General features: G+C 41.6%; 3 protein-coding genes across 3 annotated transcripts in view; all 3 read right to left on the bottom strand.

The window, feature by feature from the left end:
* LOC135334056 (uncharacterized) overlaps nucleotides 1-16,882 on the bottom strand; it is a 113,059-nt gene extending 96,177 nt beyond the window's left edge. Inside the window, exons 1-11 of the mRNA XM_064529092.1 lie at nucleotides 16,787-16,882; nucleotides 15,653-15,751; nucleotides 14,528-14,626; nucleotides 14,183-14,272; nucleotides 13,453-13,492; nucleotides 12,778-13,110; nucleotides 8,710-11,843; nucleotides 8,381-8,615; nucleotides 8,169-8,290; nucleotides 7,729-7,884; nucleotides 7,559-7,610 (exon numbers count right to left, since the gene is read on the bottom strand). Of these exons, the coding sequence (XP_064385162.1) occupies nucleotides 7,559-7,610; nucleotides 7,729-7,884; nucleotides 8,169-8,290; nucleotides 8,381-8,615; nucleotides 8,710-11,843; nucleotides 12,778-13,110; nucleotides 13,453-13,492; nucleotides 14,183-14,272; nucleotides 14,528-14,626; nucleotides 15,653-15,751; nucleotides 16,787-16,867 (4,441 nt within the window). The 5' untranslated portion in view covers nucleotides 16,868-16,882. The remainder of the gene's footprint in view (nucleotides 1-7,558; nucleotides 7,611-7,728; nucleotides 7,885-8,168; nucleotides 8,291-8,380; nucleotides 8,616-8,709; nucleotides 11,844-12,777; nucleotides 13,111-13,452; nucleotides 13,493-14,182; nucleotides 14,273-14,527; nucleotides 14,627-15,652; nucleotides 15,752-16,786) is intronic.
* Nucleotides 10-5,965, bottom strand: LOC135333061 (E3 ubiquitin-protein ligase mind-bomb-like). Its single transcript, XM_064527992.1, has 14 exons — nucleotides 5,850-5,965; nucleotides 5,703-5,784; nucleotides 5,326-5,366; nucleotides 5,055-5,214; nucleotides 4,698-4,849; nucleotides 4,300-4,426; nucleotides 3,814-4,023; nucleotides 3,188-3,348; nucleotides 2,849-2,927; nucleotides 2,648-2,747; nucleotides 1,002-1,132; nucleotides 787-889; nucleotides 575-640; nucleotides 10-420 (listed from the first exon to the last, which is right to left on the bottom strand). The coding sequence occupies exons 1-14, from the start codon at nucleotides 5,963-5,965 to the stop codon at nucleotides 227-229; spliced, it is 1,722 nt and encodes a 573-aa protein (XP_064384062.1). The 3' UTR covers nucleotides 10-226.
* Nucleotides 16,883-18,269: 1,387 nt separating the features above from the next.
* On the bottom strand, nucleotides 18,270-21,797 carry LOC135333156 (ankyrin repeat domain-containing protein 29-like). The gene is made up of 5 exons (XM_064528069.1): nucleotides 21,658-21,797; nucleotides 20,667-20,765; nucleotides 19,856-19,954; nucleotides 19,069-19,167; nucleotides 18,270-18,380 (listed from the first exon to the last, which is right to left on the bottom strand). The coding sequence occupies exons 1-5, from the start codon at nucleotides 21,748-21,750 to the stop codon at nucleotides 18,270-18,272; spliced, it is 501 nt and encodes a 166-aa protein (XP_064384139.1). The 5' UTR covers nucleotides 21,751-21,797.
* Nucleotides 21,798-21,817: the final 20 nt, after the last annotated feature.

Genomic DNA, 21,817 nt, shown 5'->3' on the forward strand with positions numbered 1-21,817 from the left:
TTGTTCATGTAATTACGTTATCAAACGTTATCAAAAGAGTATACAATTAAACATGGTAACTAATAATTGACATAAATAACGAAACAACAATTAACACTACACACAAAAGTTGTCTAATGTTCACTGCACGTGTACAAACCAATTAAAACGGAGTCCATAAAATCAAAACAGTCTGCATAAGATATACAAAGTCAGAAAAGAAAGGAACGAAACAAATACTAAATTGTCACTGGAACAACTGAATTCTATGAGTCACAAACTTCCTGCACACTGGGCAATGGTCGACCTTCTGTGCACAGTCCCAGCATGTCTGGTGTCCACAGAGGAAGGCCGTGTTCTTAGGCTCTGTCAGACAAATAGGACAATTAGATTCAGAGTCAGGGCTGGCCAGCGGATGGACACTGGTGGCCGAGACGGGGGCTGTGTGTGTGTGTGTGTGTGTGGGTGTATGGGTGTGTGTGTAGGGTGGGACATAAAATCACATTATTGCTAAGTACATGAACTATACAAGACAGCTAGAGGTTATCTAATTAAGCAACACAGCTTGTGTAAACTTGTAATGCAGTTTACGTACGTAGTCCCTCTTTTGCAGTAATAAGCACTCGACACTCGAAGCATGTCTTCATCCTCCGGGCACATTCTATACAGTGAGAGAGGGAGAAGACAGTAAATGAAAGCTAGTACATATGAAAGAAAGGTGAGACTGTGGAGGATAGTGGGGGCTTATATAATACACAGAGAGGCCGTTTCTGAGTGGTACATATACCTATCATTAAGTACCAGTACCTGGACAGAAGGTGTGATCACATGGCTTGACAGTGGCTGTGGCCTCCTCTTCATTACACATCACACAAACCTTGGACAGCTTGGAGATAGTCTTGACTGCAGCCTGTGTAAGGAAGAACCATAAAATTCAACATATGCAACTTGAGAAGTACTGTATCTGGGAAGTTATTTAGGATATAAATAAAGCAAATTGTAGCTATGTACTTAGTACTCACTTTGCAAATGGGGCATTTCTTGGCTCTCTGTGCACATTCTGCACACATGACAGCGTGACCACATGGCTCAAACTTGACGTCCACTGGAGCCTCACACAGGAAGCACGGCTCAATGGCCACACCCACACTACCTGGAGGGGGGTGGTATGGATACAATTCAGATAAGAACAGAACAGACTATTGCTCAGAGTTGGTTCTGTGCAATATGCACAACCATACAAAGTACAGTCATGTAAAGGCCACTTAAAATATGAGATTTATCAGAACTTGTATCTAAACACATAACTGGAAAGGTGACCTAACAAAAAAAGTTTTAAGACAAAGGTACAACACAGAGACAGGTCTTACCACCGCCAGTGGCTCCAGCAGTGTCCATAACTCCAACTGGCAGAGAGGCTGTGGGTGGGTGGCACTGCCAGTACGTAGGGGAGTAGGGTACACCTGATGGATGCAAGGGCAGGACTAATTCAGAGTGGGTACTTATTAATAGCATACACTGTTCATGTTTATAAAAGAGGCAATGTTCAACAGTATCTGGCTCACCACCTCTCTTGTGTTCCCTGTGGCAATAGGGGGGGCAGGTGATCTCAGACTGGCTCACCACCTCTCTGTGTGCCCTATAGCTGTGGCAGTAGGGGGGCAGGTGATCTCAGACTGGCTCACCACCTCTCTGTGTGCCTATAGGTGTGGCAGTGGGGCAGGTGATCTCAGATGTATGTGTATGTGTGTGTGTGGGGACATAAAATCACATTATTGCTAAGTACATGTACTATACAGTTATAGAGGTTATCTAATTAAGCAACACAGCTTGTGTAAACTTGTAATGCAGTTTACGTACGTAGTCCCTCTTTTGCAGTACTTAATAAGCACTCGACACTCGAAGCATGTCTTCATCCTCCGGGCACATTCTATACAGTGAGAGAGGGAGAAGACAGTAAATGAAAGCTAGTACATATGAAAGAAAGGTGAGACTGTGGAGGATAGTGGAGGCTTATATAATACACAGAGAGGCTGTTGCTGAGTGATACATAATTATACCTATCATTAAGTACCAGTACCTGGACAGAAGGTGTGATCACATGGCTTGACAGTGGCTGTGGCCTCCTCTTCATTACACATCACACAAACCTTGGACAGCTTGGAGATAGTCTTGACTGCAGCCTGTGTAAGGAAGAACCATAAAATTCAACATATGCAACTTGAGAAGTACTGTATCTGGGAAGTTGTTTAGGATATAAATAAAGCAAATTGTAGCTATGTACTTAGTACTCACTTTGCAAGTGGGGCATTTCTTGGCTCTCTGTGCACATTCTGCACACATGAGAGCGTGACCACATGGCTCAAACTTGACGTCCACTGGAGCCTCACAGAGGAAGCACGGCTCAATGGCCACACCCACACTACCTGGAGGGGGGTGGTATGGATATACAATTCAGATAAGAACAGAACAGACTATTGCTCAGAGTTGGTTCTGTGCAATATGCACAACCATATAAAGTACAGTCATGTAAAGACCACTTTAAATACAGACTTACAGAACTTGTATCTGAACACATAGTTGGAAAGGTCACCCTAACAAAGGTGACCTGACAAAGAAAGTTTTAAGACAATGGGGGAGGGTACAGCACAAAAATGCAAGGTCTTACCACCTCCAGTGGCTCCAGCAGTGTCCATAACTCCAACTGGCAGAGAGGCTGTGGGTGGGTGGTGGGTGGCACTGCCAGTACGCAGGGGAGTAGGGTACACCTGATGGATGCAAGGGCAAGACTAATTCAGAGTGGGTACAGTTAACAGCATGTACTGTTTATAAAGCTAGTATATCAAAGAGGCAACAGTATCTGGCTCACCAAAGGTCCTCTCTGTGTGCCCTGAACCACCACTGGGGGGGCAGGTGATTTCAGACTACCATGGAACTTCACACCACCACTGCAAGGAGGCAGTTCAGTACACATAACTAAAAATCAAAATCTATACAGTAGCAACAACATTATACAGGTATGCTAGTACATACCAGAGTACACAACTAGCTGCAGCTGTGCTATCTACTTCCTTGGACTGCTGTTAAATTTAGCAATTATAACGAGCTTTTGCTACCAACAACAGTGCATTTTAGGTCTTAAAATGGATTGAATAAATTCAGTGAAATTACAATGAAGTGGCTATATATAATTGTGTCCCCAGCTCACCCGTCCTTGTCGAATCCCATGACGATGGTTGCTACGTCAGGTGAGCAAACCTCCAATGGATTTCGACCCTTCTTGTTAGTCTTGAACATCTCTGAACCTTCTTGTACTAGGAAGCACGGAATAACCGCCTTCAGCTGCTGACCAGGCAACCTGTCTTTCACCTGGTAGAGGGGGAGGGGCATACGTGTATGTTCACAGTACAATCTAAGCACAGTGTACACATGATGGGTAAGTACATGTAATAATGCGACACAGCGTTCAATTTGAATATGTTTGAACGGCTATAACTTTAGTTCCGATGGTCCGATCACATTAATTTCACGATTTTTTTAAAACTTAGAGAAAGGCGTTTCAGATGATGTGTTAAAATCAAAGGTCTAATTTGGGCTTGATTTTCACAAAATACCATGGTATCTTCCCGAAAATAGAAAATTATGGCCAGTTTCCAATTTGGGATTTGAGCATACCATCTGAAAGAGCTATTTCTAAGCTTTCAGAAAATCATAAAATTGTTGAATTTGGATCATCAGAACTCTAGTTACAGAGCTAACTCTAGGACTCTAAGGCCCTGCGTTAACTAGAGCATCTTTGAACAGCCACAACTTTTAGCATTCCTACTAGCCTACCTTCTTGAGTTGAGGAGTCTCTTGTGTGAGGTTGTCCACTGTCTCCTTGACCACGGCCATGTGAAGAGCTGTGTCTCCATCACTGTCTAGAATATTCATGTCTACCCCGAACCCCACCAGTCTCTCAATGATACGAGCGTGACCTTGGTGGACAGCAAGATGAAGTGCTGTCTGACCTTGGTTGGTCTTAGCATTGAGATCACACTGCACCTGTTGGGGGAGAGAGGTCAGATTATAATGGCCACACCTGAAGAAAGTTAAACTGCAATAAAAGCCAGGCACAAGGTCCCAAATTAATAATTATATAATGTAGATTTTAACAACTCCTCAACAAAGGCCACTGTATAATAACTTAAAATTGTCACATAATTATCTGTGCAATATAAAGGCTTTCAACTAAGTTTTGAACTTTCCATTCTTGAAAATTCTTGAAAATTGTGTAGTGCTCTACTACATGTAAGACCATATCTACAGCCAGTCACTCACCACTTCAGCGAAGGCAGTGACAACGTCCAGGTGATCATTAAGTGCTGCAAGGTGGAGGGGAGTGTACCCGTCGTCCTTGAGCAGGTTGATGTGCTCCACAAACCGACGATTGAAGTGCTCCACAGCTCTGTAGGGGGGATAAGAGTGTGGATTATACATGCAGTGTATACTAGGGCCTTGATATGATCATTTTACTGTTTTCGGAGCTAACTTTGAGAGACCATAATTTGAGTTAGAAACGTCTAATCTTAAAACCAGGAATGCACTCCTGTTAAAACAAAACATACACAGTCATATCTATATTAAAGCCAGCTACAAAACACAACTTTTATTTTCGTACTCCATGTTATATACACACAATTGACGGGATCTGCCATGTCACATGATCAAGCACTCACGGTAGGAACCCAATACGAGCAGCCTCGTGGATTGGTGTGAATAGTCTGAAGTTGAGGAGGGTGGGGTCTGCTCCAGCGTCCAATAGGATCGTCACACTCTCATTCTTCTGTGCGAGGACAGCGCAGTGAAGTGCAGTATCTCCATCGGAATCCTGTGTGGTGTGTGTGTGGTGTGGGTGTGTGTGTGTGTGTGTGGTGTGTGTGTGTGTGTGTGTGTGGTGTGGGTGTGTGTGTGTGTGTGGTGTGGGCGTGTGTGTGGGGAGGTGATAATAGGAGGGTAGTAGATAATCAGCTGCCATGATTTAGACTGCCCAGTCTTCCCCCACATATCATATCTTACTGCATGCTCTGCCTCACCTGCTCATGGAGCTTGATGTTGGGATGGTTGGCTAGCTTCCTCAGCACACTGTAGTGGCCCTTGACAGCTGCTATGATGAGAGGGGACACCCCCTTAGAATTCTTAGAGTTGACATCAGCTCCAGCATCGATAAGAATGGTCGTGGCTTCATCTTTATCACTATACGGACAAATAATATCAATTAATGGCGTACAAGATAAAACTGGGCCAGCCATTAATTTTGACTACAGGTAATGGCATTCGTAGCTAGTACTTAGAGCTACAGTTCACCTGTAAGCACAGAGATGCAGTGGTCTGTCACCATCTTCATCCTATACAATAAGGTATTAGTTTGTGAATAACTTAAACATTGTGACACCCACCCACATACTACCAAACAGCTACTGGATGCTCCCCAACACAAGACCTGATTTTTCGACGGCCATAATTTTAATACTGTTGCTCCAATGTGTTAAAAATTTTATAATTTTTTCTAAAAGCTTAGAAAGAGACCTTTCAAATGGTGTGTTTCAATCCGAAATTTCGTTGGGGCCCTAGGGTTTCACTTTATATAATACAACTGCAGATACAGACTATCCAGGCACTAGATTTAAACACTTGTTAGCTGTGTAGTAACCAAGGTATGAAGGTTCAGAGTACATAGTCACCGTGTTTCTCGTAGATGATGGTAGGGCTCCACTAGGTTGTAGTTGACACACTCTACCAATCCCATCCTCGCCTTGACCTCCTCTTCACACACTCTAATTAAAAGAAGGAATATTCAAATGACAACCGACTTATACGCCTGCATGTACAGTGAGCAAATGGTAGCAATGAAATGTGACTTCCCAACAGAAGTAAATCTGCTATTAGCTACTACATTCTCGTAGATGATGGTAGGGCTCCACTTGACACACTCCACCAATCCCATCCTCGCCTTGACCTCCTCCTACATAACTAGCTCACGTTAACAACCACTTGTAATTAAAGTGGCCAGATTGTAAATGTGTACATTTTAAAGGGCTAGTATTGAGACAGTACTCGTCACCTCAGTGACAATGGCATGGAGGTGAACTTGGCACACACCTCACGCACTGTACAACACTGTAACATTGAAACAGTAGCACATAGTCATGTCACACAATTCATGTGTATGATAAATGCATTATCAGTCCTTGAGGTCATTGTTATGAGGGGGCTTGTAAGCTAAGCTCTCGTACAATGTAGCCAGGTAGAGGATCACATACTTCTGACTCACAAATGCATCCCTAGTATAAATTAGGAGCATTCAAATTCTACTCACAAGTATGGATCCATCACAAAACAGATTATGTTACGCTACACATGTACTATGTAAGTTTACCATTCTCTTGGCAATGTTTGAACACTTTACTAGCAATGTCATATTTCCTCATTCTTAGGAGTAGTTTCACAAGAGCTCTGTAAGTTGCACCAGCATGCAGGGTCTCTTCTCTTCTTGGCTGGTTTGGTGATTTGGTAAAGATCGCCAATTCTATTATTGCTAGTTACACAATGTTTTACAGATAATGAAGGCATAATTAATAACAATCCTGACAGTACACTCCCACCATAAAAATGTGACTCACAATTCATAGTCAGATTATGGTATCAAAAAAATACGATACAAAAACACCACAAAATATTATGTGCATTCAAACTCTACTAACCAGCACCACGGACGATCACAAAACAAATAATACACTACACATGTACTATGTATTCTCTAGGCAATGTTTAAACACTTTACTTGCAATTTCGTCTGTTCTCATATTTTGGAGTACTTTAATAAGAGTTCTATATGTTGCAGTAGCTGGGTTTCTACTCTGCCACAGGGACAAGCATTGCATCATGGCCGTTCGTGTGTCATACAAAACTAGAAACCGCCTCACATCAGCTTGCTCAGGAGGAGTGAGTCCCAACGCTAGAGAGTACATTTCCACGTTGTCGAAGTAAGCGGCCAAATATGCGAACTCTTTTCTATCAATCTTGTTGTTGAGTAGAGGGTGTTCAATGTCTATCCTCTCTGCCAGGCCTGTAGTGTGGATAGGGTGAGCTAGGTCAACATGGTGTGGATTGCAATACAATGACAATACATAGCTCAGAGGAGGTACGACACAGCAAAGAAGCCTAGAGTCTGACTCTCATGCAGAGAAGTATGGCTCCTGGGGGAGTAGGATCCCAGAGTCAGCTAACACAGACAAACCAGACACAATTCTATAGCTTTCCCAGAGTCTTATGTTTCAAATAATAGCCGCGTTTAGATTGCTAGTACGCAAAAAGCTTTTTAGGTTTAGCTCGCGCTTTTTCTGCGAAACAAAGACTTCTTTGCAAAATCTGCCAAATTTTAAGCCTTAGTTTTAATGCTACAAGTTTCCCTACGTACAAATTGTGATGCCTAAATCACCAGGTAAGCCAAACTGAGCAGTGATAGACACACACAGACAGACAGACTGACAGACTGACAGACTACTGTAACCGAGGCGCGTAGGTTAATTATACTTACCACCATGAGTGAGATGACAAATATCAGGAGAGATGTCGCTGGTAGCTTTTGTCTGTAAAGAGAAATCAAATATTAGCTACTTGTGTTTATAACGTAGAGGATAGAACATGTACTGCAACAATTTATACAAAATAAAGCTTTTAATTGTAATATAGTTGATAGTTGCCAACCTTAATGGTTGCTGCAATGTCCCCACGAGCAATGGCGGGAGACTCTAGTGCTCTAACAAGGGCAGACCAGGAGGGGGGAGGAGAGGAGCGCTTCACCCAGTGTGTCAGCATGGCCTCAAAGCACGGCTCAACCCAGCGATAGTCCTTCTCAAGACTCTGTATGACACACAGTGAAACACAGTATTAAATACTTAGTAAGAGCTCAACATTACGTTGCTATAGTAACCTGTTAAATAGGTTGGTACTTCATACAAGACCACACCAAATATGCAGAGTCAGCATTGCTATAGATACCTCATTCTAAAAATGTAATATTTAAATGCTCACTATTCAACCATTAAATAACCGCAGCAGTCAATTAAATAGTGCACACACATAATTAGGACTACACTGGGAGAATACACTCAAGGTGGTGGAGGAACACATTCTTAAGGTCTCACATTCCTAGTTGCATAGTCAATGTCCAGCTCTATAGCCAGGCTGTACCAGTCAGAGCGTATCTCTTTGATCACTTCCTTCACATCTGCAAACAGCTGATCAGTTTCAGAGCTGGAGGTGTTCTCTGTAACAATTGATTAAATTATACATGTACAGTACACACGTAAAAGCGTCATAATTATAATCTGCATACAAGCTCTAACATTATTCTCACCAACACTCTCTTTGAGGCAGTGGTACACGGTGAAGAAATGCTTCTGGTTCTTGGAGATCTCACAACTGATAAAGCCATTGAAGTGACTATTTGACTTGACTTCCAATTCATTTTCAGTCCCACTAATTCTGGGTCTTCTCTTGCTCCACTCGAAAGAGAGGCTGTTGTCCCTCATCTCTCGCTTAGAGGCAAAGGGCAGGGCAAGGAGGAACACATCATCCCCGAGGCTGACTTCCTGTAATTTATTAAAGATACAGAAATGATATAGGTCACTGTATGTATGAAGAATTAAAATGCTATAGTACACGTATGCACTAGAGTTCACTTACTTCTGCGAACCAGCATTCTTGGTGAGGACTCAGAGAGACTTTGCTGGTGCAGCATTTAAAGCAGGGATCAGCTCCAGGTGTGAGGAGACAAAGCTTAGAACCATCTTCATGTTTGCCACAGTAGCAGTCAAAGGCAATGATTGGAGTGAGTAGTGGACTGATGTCCTTCATCACCAACAGGAGGGTTGAGAGGATGTAGGAACAAAGCTCGTGCATCGTGTGGTCTCTGTCCTGTCGAATAATCCGTATCTCATAGCAATCGACGAGAGCGATAAGGGTAACAAAATGCTTGGCAGATTCGTCAATGTGAAAGGAGACGAGATTTCTCTTTACTGAGGTATCAGTGGCAAGTTTCCAAGACATGCCCAGAATTCCAGTACTCCCCCTTGAGACCAATTCACTGATCATGGCGCAAAATACTCCAATGGGAACGTATTGGGGTTTGAATGTGATTTTGATTGGAGAGGGTGTATCAATGCCAGTGGGGGGTGATTTCGTTAGTTCCTCGCGAGATGCACACTTGAGAATAGCGGGGATGAAATATGTCGTTTCAACTTCTTCTGTGGTATGGTCTTCCTCCACTGTAGTGATTTTGGCCAAAAGGTGAGAATGCTCGAGTAGTATCAGCAGCTTCTCAACAGGGATCAACTGGTCTTTCTTCACCCCCTGGTTTTCCTCCGAATGGCATCGAGTGATTGTTTTTAGTAAGAATTGACCCTTGAGTATCCAATTTTTTCTCTCATTATCATTGAACTGAATATTGCCCTCTTCAGAATGGACCTCCAGTAGCGGCTTGACAACGAAAACACTGAGGCTGTTGAATACCACTTGGGGGTTGCAAATGACAAAGTTTCCAAACCAACCATCTTTGTCTTTGATCTCTGGATGATATATCAAAGCTCCGACAAATCGATCAAGGTACCAAACGGTGAATCGAACTTCCTTCTCTGTCATCTTCAACCCCTCGGTACCGATACGAATGCATTCTTCCATAGACACAATGTCATACTCTTTTCTCAGTACAACTCCCAACAAAAGCTGTTGTGGGCGAATTCGAAGCTTGGCATCTTTGAAATAGCTACTAAACATGCCATAAAGATGTTCACGAAGAGGTTCCATATCAGAATCAGTGCCTTCGTAGTTGTCGACTGCTATGAACTTCTTGTCTTTTGGGTTTGAAAGTAATTTCTCAAACTTGCTGGTAATCTTGCTCACAGCTTCGTTTTTCTCTGTCAACTTTTGCTCTAAGCGGTCTTGGACATCTTTCTTGAAAGTGTCTGAGTTGAGGTGTTGGCTGACTGTTTGCTCAATGGCGGCCATGTCTTCTGCACTGACGTTAGCAGGCTCATCACTCTTCAGTTGAGTCAAAATGTTCCGAATTGCTTTCTTTTGTTCGTGTTCATTTAGGCTCTTGTCGGCAGTGGTACTATCGCTCTTGCTGACAGTGGTGCTATCGCTCTTGCTGGCAGTGGTGCTATAGCTCTTGCTGGCAGTGGTACTATCGCTCTTGCAGGCAGTGGTGCTATCGCTCTTGTCGGCAGTGGTGCTATCGCTCTTGCTGGCAGTGGTCTTGCTGGCAGTGGTACTATCGCTCTTGCTGGTAGTGGTCTTGCTGGCAGTGGTGCTATCGCTCTTGCTGGTAGTGGTCTTGCTGGCAGTGGTACTATTGCTCTTGCTGGCAGTGGTACTATCGCTCTTGCTGGCAGTGGTGCTATCGCTCTTGTCGGCAGTGGTGCTATCGCTCTTGCTGGCAGTGGTCTTGCTGGCAGTGGTACTATCGCTCTTGCTGGTAGTGGTCTTGCTGGCAGTGGTGCTATCGCTCTTGCTGGTAGTGGTCTTGCTGGCAGTGGTACTATTGCTCTTGCTGGCAGTGGTACTATCGCTCTTGTCGGCAGTGATACTATGGCTCTTGCTGGCAGTGGTACTATCGCTCTTGCTGGTAGTGGTACTATGGCTCTTGTCGGCAGTGGTACTATGGCTCTTGCTAGCAGTGGTACTATCGCTCCTGCTGGCAGTGGTACTATCGCTTTTGCTGGCAGTGGTACTATCGCTTTTGCTGGCAGTGTTACTATCGCTCTTGCTGGCAGTGGTTTTGCTGGCAGTGGTACTATCGCTTATGCTGGCAGTGGTACTATTGCTTTTGCTGACAGCTTTTGTGGAGGCACAACATTTCTCGTAGAGAAGATTGACTTTGATTTGCATTGCCAGTTCATCCTTGAAAGTACCTATGAGGGTAGCAACAGGCTTTAGGGCAGTGAAGTTAGCAGAGCCCAGTTTACTAAACTGCTCTCTGTCAATATCCGAGTCAATCTTGGTATGGTGGCTGATAGCTGACAGGATTTGAGAGAGCGTTTCTCTGCTTGTGTACGTTGAATCGTACGGTGTGATCCTGTCTTTTCCTCGTTCGTAGGAGACTTGACACATGTCATCGAGGTCTTTGTCCAGTCGAAAGAATACTAGGAAAATCCCTGCACCTTTGCTTAGAAAAGGAAACATCTCCACGAATCCAGGCTGCCCACCTATATCGACCAGATTGAGTAGAACTTTGTTCAGCAGCTCTTTAGTGTACTCTCCTGAACCCACAATACCCTGGAGTCTCGAGACAACCTTTCCAACATCTACAGTGGTCACTTTCACGACCTTTTCCGGTGGTTCTGGTGTTGGTGATACCGGTGTTGGTGACATCGTTTCTTTGGGTACAGTAGCAGTTTCATCGATCTTGAGTTGAGTTAGCTTCTTTGGGTCAGTGGTTTCTTTTTTGGGGTGTTCCTTAGGTGTACTAGTATCGCTGACAGTGCTGTCTTCAATAGGTTCACAGGACATAAGGTAGGAGAAGATAAACTGTGTTTCTTCCTCTAGACTTGAAGATGCTTTGAATTCAAGCTTTGTTCCAGATTTGTCCACAAAGGCCAATACTTGTTCACACTCGGCTAGTAATGTACTGCAACGTTTCCTTTGATCTTCGGGCAGCAAAGACAGATTAGTGATGGATCCAACAAGCCGCTGTCGAGTGGTCGTTTTGCCAAGACCCGAGGGACCAATGAAGTACGTCTTGAGATAATGTAGCTCTATAGTGCCACTTGTGTCGGCCATCATCTCATCCAGTTTTTTTAAGTAGGTTCGGTTTTGAATATCTGTAAAAAAGTAAACAATCGGTAATATTATTGAACCAAAGTAGTGGTAAATAATTATTATTTTTTGGCACATTTTTATATCAAAATTGAGGTCCGATTGATATAAATAATGAAAGCACCGCAGGTGCTGATGCCTCGGTGGAGGTGCCAAGCTACATAACATAAAGCTACTAATAGCTAGGTTTTATACACAGATTGATATAAATAATGAAAGCATCGTGGGTGCTGATGCCTCGGTGGAGGTGCCAAAGCTACATAACATAAAGCTACTAATAGCTAGCTTTTATACACACATTGATTATAATTATCATGATAAACATTTTTAATTTTGCTGCGCAGAATACACAATCACAGGGAAACTCAAATAGTGGGTAATGATCGACGATGATTGTTGTTAAAAACGATCGATGCCAAAAGTTCAAGTCTAAAATTAATGGCTGCAAGTCAGCAGAGCCTTCTAGCTCTCTTCTCGCTACCAATAGCTAGCGTTCTAGTGCAGAGCTAACTACTAAGTAGAGTAGCAACACTCGGTAAACAAGTTTGGCTACGTGCTCTTCTGAAAAGGCATTCCAAGTAAGCAAAACTAGGCATAATTCGAGAACGAAGCTTTATTTTGCAAATCCACAAATATGAATCTATGACTAGAAGCCTATAGAAACTCTTACTTGCATTTCATTGATCCTTGAGCAGCTCTAACAGTCTACACACAAACACACTAGCTACCCTATACCTCGCTTGTACTCAACAGTGCAGTCTAGGAGAGACGTGTACAAGCATGCATGCATGATGGTCACAATTTATAGGGATTCTTCTCTGTTGTGATTTCAATATTAATACCGGTAATTACGGATAGAGTCGAATAGCTACTTAGTAGAGGGCTTAGGCGGAGGGTGGTTATCACCTGACATGTAGTAACATGTGTACATGTACTTACGTTGGGTCAATTGCTGACAGATTTGATGAGCTGTGTCTCCTTTCCCCAATCTCAGTGCGATATCCAGTAGAGCTCTGTAAGTTGCTTGTGAAGGATTATGTTGTTTCCAGATTTGCAAGCACTTCATCATGGCTGCTTGAGTTCCACGTGGTTGGTTCACATCGGCTTGTTCAGCAATAGCTAGCCCCATTGCACTCGAATAAAGTTCCACATCATCAAAACATAAGGCCAATTCGGGAGTATCAGGGTCATCTATTTCACTGTTGAGTTGCTCGTCAGTCAGATTGTATTGCTCTACTAGTTCTTGAAGAGTGACTCGTTTAGCGGATGGTCCTATAATTATATTGATTAGTGGTGTGAACAATTACCATAACACCAATGCAGCTAAGCTTACATACTCAATATTGGAGACATAATGATGGTAAGATATGGGGCAGGTGAATTATCTGCAGTATAGAATAATTATGCCTATTAAGTAAGTAAATTATATTCTTTTGCAGAATGAGTAACTGAGTCTGAGTTTGGTAAATTACCAGCTGACGTAAGCTAGTTCAGATTATAGTGAGACAAGAACTGTGTTTGGTACAGTAGCGTCACTGTACTTTATATTGACCGCTACTGTAGAACACTTCCACACACAATATTATAGTTATAGTCTTGTTCCTGCTGACATACCTAATTTAGAAGGCACCTCTTCTCTGACTGTATCAGGGTCCTGTGAAGAGCAATATAATATAATACATATTCCACGCTTCAATTATCCATGCAATGCACGTGTACTAGAATACTAATCGATACTGTACAATATGTACACCTATAGCTTGAATGCTAACAACACCTCTTGATCATCACCACAGATACTAACATGTGCCACAACAATATACAATAATAGGCTATACCGAAAAGGAAGGGGACCAGGCCTCCCTGTGTAAATGGTTGAAACACGTTATGATTTCGCGCTCGCGAATATTTCGTTTTGACCGTACTCTGGTTGTTATTTCAACTATTTCTAGCTCTCTTATCCACCAGCGATCACTCAGGGCTGGGAGGTACTGTAGAGAAGTAAGTTTACATCACCATGACCACTGACAAGCTCTAAGTCCGTTGTCTTTACTCTGTTTTTAATTTTTTTTCACTATGTTATTCATTGCAAATTTGATTTCACAGTTTATACAACAGCATGTGGTTGTGACGGAGGGTTGAAGAAACGCCTACTACTGTTTTAAGTGGAGTTGCGTACTCTTCCTCTTGGTGAAAGGTTGATTAATGTGTTTTTGATGAATGTTACAGTATTTGTAATTCAGGAACAACAACCTCTTAAACTAAAACACTTATGATCAATGCAGAGGAGGCTAATTGTACCTCCTCTGTGATCAGTGTGTGCATTATTGAGGTATGGACTCACATGTGATTCAGTAGCTTCCTCCAGCAGCTTTATTACTGAAGGGTTAGAGGAAAATGATTCCTTGGCCATCGTCAGAGCAGTATATCCATCCTGTGATGATGATCATATGAAGGGATGAGACGTACATTGTAAAGAGGTAAAGTGGTCTAATGCGTATGACATGTACTTTGCTGACAGAGCGATACTGGCAACGGTAATAGCACGTTAAGAGTTATCTGTTAAGGTACAAATGACAGCTCTGTTCAGTCATTAACTACTGTGAGAGGTATAGGTGTACAGTACATGTAAAGTTGTTCATTAAGTATAACTACGCAACTATGTACTCTATAAAGTACATGTGCTCACATTATTAGTGCAGAGAGGGGAAGCCCCTGCTGAGAGAAGCTCCTTTACAGCATCTTCCTCTCCATAGTGGGCTGCCTCCATGAGTGGAGTGTCCCCATCCTGCAGGAGTGGAGACAGTGACAACACAATATGAATGTACACTGAACAATACAGACATTCACTGCTCTACATTTCCAACCACATCCTAGAGTGAGAACACAAGCACAACAACCTCGTACAGTACATAAAAAATTAAAACCGGCTGGGGCATCAGTTTAAAGCACTAAGGAAATGTACAGTCATGCATGTGATTGTCAGTACATGCACTTAACAATGATGTACAGTACACCTACAACTGCATGTATATATACGTATGTACGTCACAGAAAATTTAGCAAATCAGACACCCTACAAGAGTGAGAGCATACAGTAACTTTTGAAAACACATCTGTGCGATAGACCATAAATAAAGTAAAGGAAAGGGATTAATTGGCATTATAATTTAATAGAGTGGTTGCATCTGACATCATCCACCCACGCACAAAAGTACAAACACTAACTCTACATGTAGCCTTTCAGCAAGCTAGCTCGTAGTTGAGCGATGGCAGATTAAAATCCACACACAAACCAAAATAATACTCCCACCCAATTCAATTCGATGGAATTCTTGTCAACAGTTATTCGATCAGCATAGAAGTGAGTTTAAGGCAATGTCCATGTATAATTATAATTCCTAAATGATTAATAATGCTGCCTATAGACACATCAGTTTAGTATCAGATACTCACCATGTTAGCAACGTCCACCACGGCTCCTGAGGAGAGCAGCTCTCTAATACAGTCAGTTTGACCTCTATTGGCTGCCGACATGAGTGCAGTCCACCCATTCTACAAGAGTGAGAGCATACAGTAACTTTTGACAACACATCTGTGTGATCATAGTTACACTTATTTTTTGGAATTTACCATTTGCCCCAAACTGAGTGTGCAGTGAGCGTAGTTTACAGCGCCCAAATCAACTTTTGATTGGGTAGGTATTAAATTTATAGCATGACAGCAAAAATAGACTTTCACAGCTTTATTTTAAGGCAATGTCCATGTATAATTATAACTCCTATAGACCATCAGTTTAGTATCAGATACTCACCTTGTTAGCCAGGTCCACCACGGCTCCTGAGGAGAGCAGCTCTTTAACACTGTCTGTGTGACCTTCACTGGCTGCCGCCATGAGTGGAGTCCGCCCATTCTACAAGAGTGAGAGCATACAGTAACTTTTGACAACACATCTGTGTGATAGACCATAAATAGAAAGGGATTGGCAAAGAGCAAAAATGCAACTATCCAATGATGTGCTATGTTATCAACTTCATTAATTTTCAGCTTCCATTTAGAAATTTAAGCACCCAAAACAATCATATTTTAGTGACTGTACAATATAATTAACAAGAACATTTATGTAGCCCAGTTCATCAACTTAGATATAAATAAGCAAGATAAGCGTAAAATTATAGACAAAACACTGATAATAAGGGTTCGAATTGAAAATGCCGGTAATGTCCATATATGTGTATGTAACCTAGCTACAAGAGCGAGAGTATAATATTATTGACAACACGTACATCTGTGTGATAGAGGGGATTGGAATTATTTAATAGAGTGGTTGCATTTAACGTCATCCACCAGTGCACGTACGAAAGTACATAACACTAACTCTAACCTTTCTAGCTTATAGGTGGATCTACTGTGTGATTTTTCTTCTCTGTAGGAAGCTACTTCCCGATAGTCAGGAGTGCTGATCAAAAGCATGCACATAACAATGGTACATAACAATGGTATAGGCCAAGTAAAGGTGACTTGCCTTGTTATGCCTTTTATAAGCCATAAAAATTATTACAGCCACTGCTGGCGCGCGCTAATTTAGGACCTAAAATTGCGTTCAGTCTGAGTCGTAGCTGAGTTGGCGCTGTACTAGGGTACAGTTGAACGACCAAGACCAGGAAGTTCAATGTAAATGCCGTACATTTATTTAAGTATGCATTATGTATTGAATACATCATTGGTTGAGTTTGTCGGATTGGGTAGGTATTAAATTTATAGCACGACAGCAAAAATAAACTTTCACAGCTTCAGTTCTACCATAGATTGAAGAGAGAGGGATAGGAAACGGAGTGGTGCACGTGGAATGCTTGTCAACAATTATTCAGCATAGAGGTGATTTTAAGGCAATGTCCATGTATAATTATAACTCCTATAGACCATCAGTTTAGTATCAGATACTCACCTTGTTAGCCAGGTCCACCACTGCTCCTGAGGAGAGTAGCTGTATAACACAGTCAGTGTGCCCTCCCATGGCTGCCTCCATGAGTGGAGTCCACCCATACTACAAGAGTGAGAGCATAATAATAACTTTTGACAACACATCTGTGTGATAGATCATAGTTACACTTATTTTTGGAATTTACCATTTGCCCCAAACTGAGTGTGCAGTGAGCGTAGTTTACAGCGCCTAAATCAACTTTTATAACCTCAAAAATATTATGGTGGCGCTTAAGCGCACAGCTATTCTAGTGTTGAGTGCAATCTTTCAGTATGCAGTGGACCAACTGTACGGTTTGATTTTTCGTCTCTGTATTTTACAGCAGCTCTACAAATCAAATGCATGTGCATAATAAAAGAAAAGCCGACTGCCTTGAGCCTGACATCACAAATAATTACGTCTTTTAATTACAGCAACCGTTGGAGGACTTAAATAATGGAATTCAGTCAGAGTTGGTGCTGTAATTACAAATAAAGTAAGGATTGGCAATATTTACTATAATAGAGTGGTTGCATCTGACGTCATCCATCCACACACACAAAAGTACATAACACTACTCTGTGTAGTTAAGGCCTGGGTCAGGCACTGATAAGTTATTCATTACCAACATTTAATGTAGATGATGTAGATTATGTAGTGTTAATGAGTTCATAACCATTATTAATGTTATTCATTGCAATTGATGTCACTTGTCAAGAAGAAGTCAAGGTACTTGCTTAGCTAGCTGCTGGAACTATTGTACAGAATCTTTAGCAACAAATGCGGTGGACTTGCACAAGGTAAGACTAGTTGTTTAGGCCCTCAAAAGATAGAGTAGGTTGTCATGATTATATTTCCAGCGGGGGAAGTCAATATGTGCAAAACTGCCTTAGCTATACTGGCTTCTTTAGCTCTGACAACCACTCTAGAGGTAGGCTATGCTGTGTATCTCAAGAATACAGTAACTCCTACTCTTCCCCCGCTGGATATTAGTACCTAGCAATGATAAGTTCATCTAGCCTTGTTTTTGAAGCTTGATCTTAGCATCTTCATGGCCCCATTTGTAGTTCTTCTTATTAAAAGTGGCATGACGTCATCACCATTTTTGGGGCTAATTAGCATAATTGAATTAAGCTAATTAGTTTTTTGGAAAAAGAAAACATTGAGCTTCATTTTGGATCATTTTGATGCAGCATACACTGTATATTGCAAATAATACAGCAGTATGAACATAGTGTTAAATTTTGGTATTTACAGCCAGACCCGGGCCTTAACTACGCAGAGTAACTCTAACCTTTCAGCAAGTTAGCTCGTAGTTGAGTGACGGTAGATTAAAATCCACACAAACCAAAATAATAGTCAACCCAATCAATTCCATGGAATGCTTGTCAACAATTATTCAGCATAGAGGTGATTTTAAGGCAATGTCCATGTATAATTATAACTCCTATAGACCATCAGTTTAGTATCAGATACTCACCTTGTCAGCCAGGTCCACCACGGCTCCTGAGGAGAGTAGCTGTATAACACAGTCTGTGTGACCTTCACTGGCTGCCAATAAGAGTGGAGTCCGCCCATCCTACAAGAGTGAGAGCATAATAATAACTTTTGACAACACATCTGTGTGATAGATCATAGTTACACTTATTTTTGGAATTTACCATTTGCCCCAAACTGAGTGTGCAGTGAGCGTAGTTTACAGCGCCTAAATCAACTTTTATAACCTCAAAAATATTATGGTGGCGCTTAAGCGCACAGCTATTCTAGTGTTGAGTGCAATCTTTCAGTATCCATGAGGACCAACTGTACGGTTTGATTTTTCGTCTCTGTATTTTACAGCAGCTCTACAAATCAAATGCATGTGCATAATAAAAGAAAAGCCGACTGCCTTGAGCCTGACATCACAAATAATTACGTCTTTTAATTACAGCAACCGTTAGAGGACTTAAATAATGGAATTCAGTCAGAGTTGGTGCTGTAATTACAAATAAAGTAAGGATTGGCAATATTTACTATAATAGAGTGGTTGCATCTGACGTCATCCATCCACACACACAAAAGTACATAACACTAACTCTAACCTTTCAGCAAGTTAGGTCGTAGTTGAGTGACGGTAGATTAAAATCCACACAAACCAAAATAATAGTCAACCCAATCAATTCCATGGAATGCTTGTCAACAATTATTCAGCATAGAGGTGATTTTAAGGCAATGTCCATGTATAATTATAACTCCTATAGACCATCAGTTTAGTATCAGATACTCACCTTGTCAGCCAGGTCCACCACGGCTCCTGAGGAGAGTAGCTGTATAACACAGTCTGTGTGACCTTCACTGGCTGCCAATAAGAGTGGAGTCCGCCCATCCTACAAGAGTGAGAGCATAATAATAACTTTTGACAACACATCTGTGTGATAGATCATAGTTACACTTATTTTTGGAATTTACCATTTGCCCCAAACTGAGTGTGCAGTGAGCGTAGTTTACAGCGCCTAAATCAACTTTTATAACCTCAAAAATATTATGGTGGCGCTTAAGCGCACAGCTATTCTAGTGTTGAGTGCAATCTTTCAGTATCCATGAGGACCAACTGTACGGTTTGATTTTTCGTCTCTGTATTTTACAGCAGCTCTACAAATCAAATGCATGTGCATAATAAAAGAAAAGCCGACTGCCTTGAGCCTGACATCACAAATAATTACGTCTTTTAATTACAGCAACCGTTGGAGGACTTAAATAATGGAATTCAGTCAGAGTTGGTGCTGTAATTACAAATAAAGTAAGGATTGGCAATATTTACTATAATAGAGTGGTTGCATCTGACGTCATCCATCCACACACACAAAAGTACATAACACTAACTCTAACCTTTCAGCAAGTTAGCTCGTAGTTGAGTGACGGTAGATTAAAATCCACACAAACCAAAATAATAGTCAACCCAATCAATTCCATAGAATGCTTGTCAACAATTATTCAGCATAGAGGTGATTTTAAGGCAATGTCCATGTATAATTATAACTCCTATAGACCATCAGTTTAGTATCAGATACTCACCTTGTCAGCCAGGTCCACCACGGCTCCTGAGGAGAGTAGCTGTATAACACAGTCTGTGTGACCTTCACTGGCTGCCAATAAGAGTGGAGTCCGCCCATCCTACAAGAGTGAGAGCATAATAATAACTTTTGACAACACATCTGTGTGATAGATCATAGTTACACTTATTTTTGGAATTTACCATTTGCCCCAAACTGAGTGTGCAGTGAGCGTAGTTTACAGCGCCTAAATCAACTTTTATAACCTCAAAAATATTATGGTGGCGCTTAAGCGCACAGCTATTCTAGTGTTGAGTGCAATCTTTCAGTATGCAGTGGACCAACTGTACGGTTTGATTTTTCGTCTCTGTATTTTACAGCAGCTCTACAAATCAAATGCATGTGCATAATAAAAGAAAAGCCGACTGCCTTGAGCCTGACATCACAAATAATTACGTCTTTTAATTACAGCAACCGTTGGAGGACTTAAATAATGGAATTCAGTCAGAGTTGGTGCTGTAATTACAAATAAAGAGGATTGGCTATTAATAATAGAGTGGTTGCATCTGACATCATCCACCCACGCACGAAAGTACAAACACTAACTCTACATGTAGCCTTTCAGCAAGCTAGCTCGTAGTTGAGCGATGGCAGATTAAAATCCACACACAAACCAAAATAATAGTCCCACCCAATTCAATTCGATGGAATTCTTGTCAACAGTTATTCGATCAGCATAGAAGTGAGTTTAAGGCAATGTCCATGTATAATTATAATTCCTAAATGATTAATAATGCTGCCTATAGACCATCAGTTTAGTATCAGATACTCACCTTGTTAGCCAGGTCCACCACGGCTCCTGAGGAGAGCAGCTCCCTAATACAGTCAGTGTGACCATCCCTGGCTGCCACCATGAGTGGAGTCCACCCATACTACAAGAGTGAGAGCATACAGTAACTTTTGAGAACACATCTGTGTGATAGACCATAAATAGAAAGGGATTGGCAACTATCCAATGATGTGCTATGTTATCAACTTCATTAATTTTCAGCTTCCATTTAGAAATTTAAGCACCCAAACAATCATATTTTATAGTGACTGTACAATATAATTAACAAGAACATTATTTTATGCAGCCCAGTTCATCAACTTAGATATAAATAAGCAAGATAAGCGTAAAATTATAGACAAAACACTGGTAATAAGGGTTCGAATTGAAAATGCCGGTAATGTCCATATATGTGTATGTAACCTAGCTACAAGAGTGAGAGTATAATATTATCGACAACACATCTGTGTGATAGAGGGGATTGGAATTATTTAATAGAGTGGTTGCATTTAACGTCATCCACCAGTGCACGTACGAAAGTACATAACACTAACTCTAACCTTTCTAGCTTATAGGTGGATCTACTGTGTGATTTTTCTTCTCTGTAGGAAGCTGCTTCCCGATAGTCAGGAGTGCTGATCAAAAGCGTGCACATAAGAATGGTACATAACAATGGTATAGGCCAAGTAAAGGTGACTTGCCTTGTTATGCCTTTTATAAGCCATAAAAATTATTACAGCAACTGCTGGCGCTAATTTAGGACCTAAAATTGCGTTCAGTCTGAGTCGTAGCTGAGTTGGCGCTGTACTAGGGTACAGTTGAACGGCCAAGACCAGGAAGTTCAATGTAAATGACGTACATTTATTTAAGTATGCATTATGTATTGAATACATCATTGGTTGAGTTTGTCGGATTGGGTAGGTATTAAATTTATAGCACGACAGCAAAAATAAACTTTCACAGCTTCAGTTCTACATACCCACAAACCAGCTTACCCCATGCACACTGTTGACATCCTCTCCCCTCCTGATGGCATCTCGCAAAGCACTCAAGTCACCAGCGATGGCAGCACTGAGTATGTCGGCCATTATTATCAGGTAGCAGATACGCCCCTTTGTTGTTTGTTTGCCCTCACGAGATAGAGACCACGCCTTT

The sequence above is a fragment of the Halichondria panicea genome, chromosome 3 (genome assembly GCF_963675165.1).
Source record: "Halichondria panicea chromosome 3, odHalPani1.1, whole genome shotgun sequence".
NCBI classification, from domain to species: domain Eukaryota; kingdom Metazoa; phylum Porifera; class Demospongiae; order Suberitida; family Halichondriidae; genus Halichondria; species Halichondria panicea.

Excerpts from the sequence above, each read along its gene's own strand:
- LOC135333061 (XM_064527992.1), bottom strand. The coding sequence starts at position 5,965 with ATGGGATTGGTGGAGTGTGTCAAGTGGAGCCCTACCATCATCTACGAG. Across the intron at positions 5,215-5,325 it reads CTGCATCTCTGTGCTTACAG|TGATAAAGATGAAGCCACGA; the intron begins GTGAACTGTAGC and ends TTGTCCGTATAG. Across the intron at positions 421-574 it reads TACTGCAAAAGAGGGACTAC|CCCCCGTCTCGGCCACCAGT; the intron begins GTACGTAAACTG and ends ACACACACACAG.
- LOC135333156 (XM_064528069.1), bottom strand. The coding sequence starts at position 21,750 with ATGGCCGACATACTCAGTGCTGCCATCGCTGGTGACTTGAGTGCTTTG. Across the intron at positions 20,766-21,657 it reads ATGTCAACAGTGTGCATGGG|TATGGGTGGACTCCACTCAT; the intron begins GTAAGCTGGTTT and ends TCACTCTTGTAG. Across the intron at positions 19,168-19,855 it reads TGGTGGACCTGGCTGACAAG|GATGGGCGGACTCCACTCTT; the intron begins GTGAGTATCTGA and ends TCACTCTTGTAG.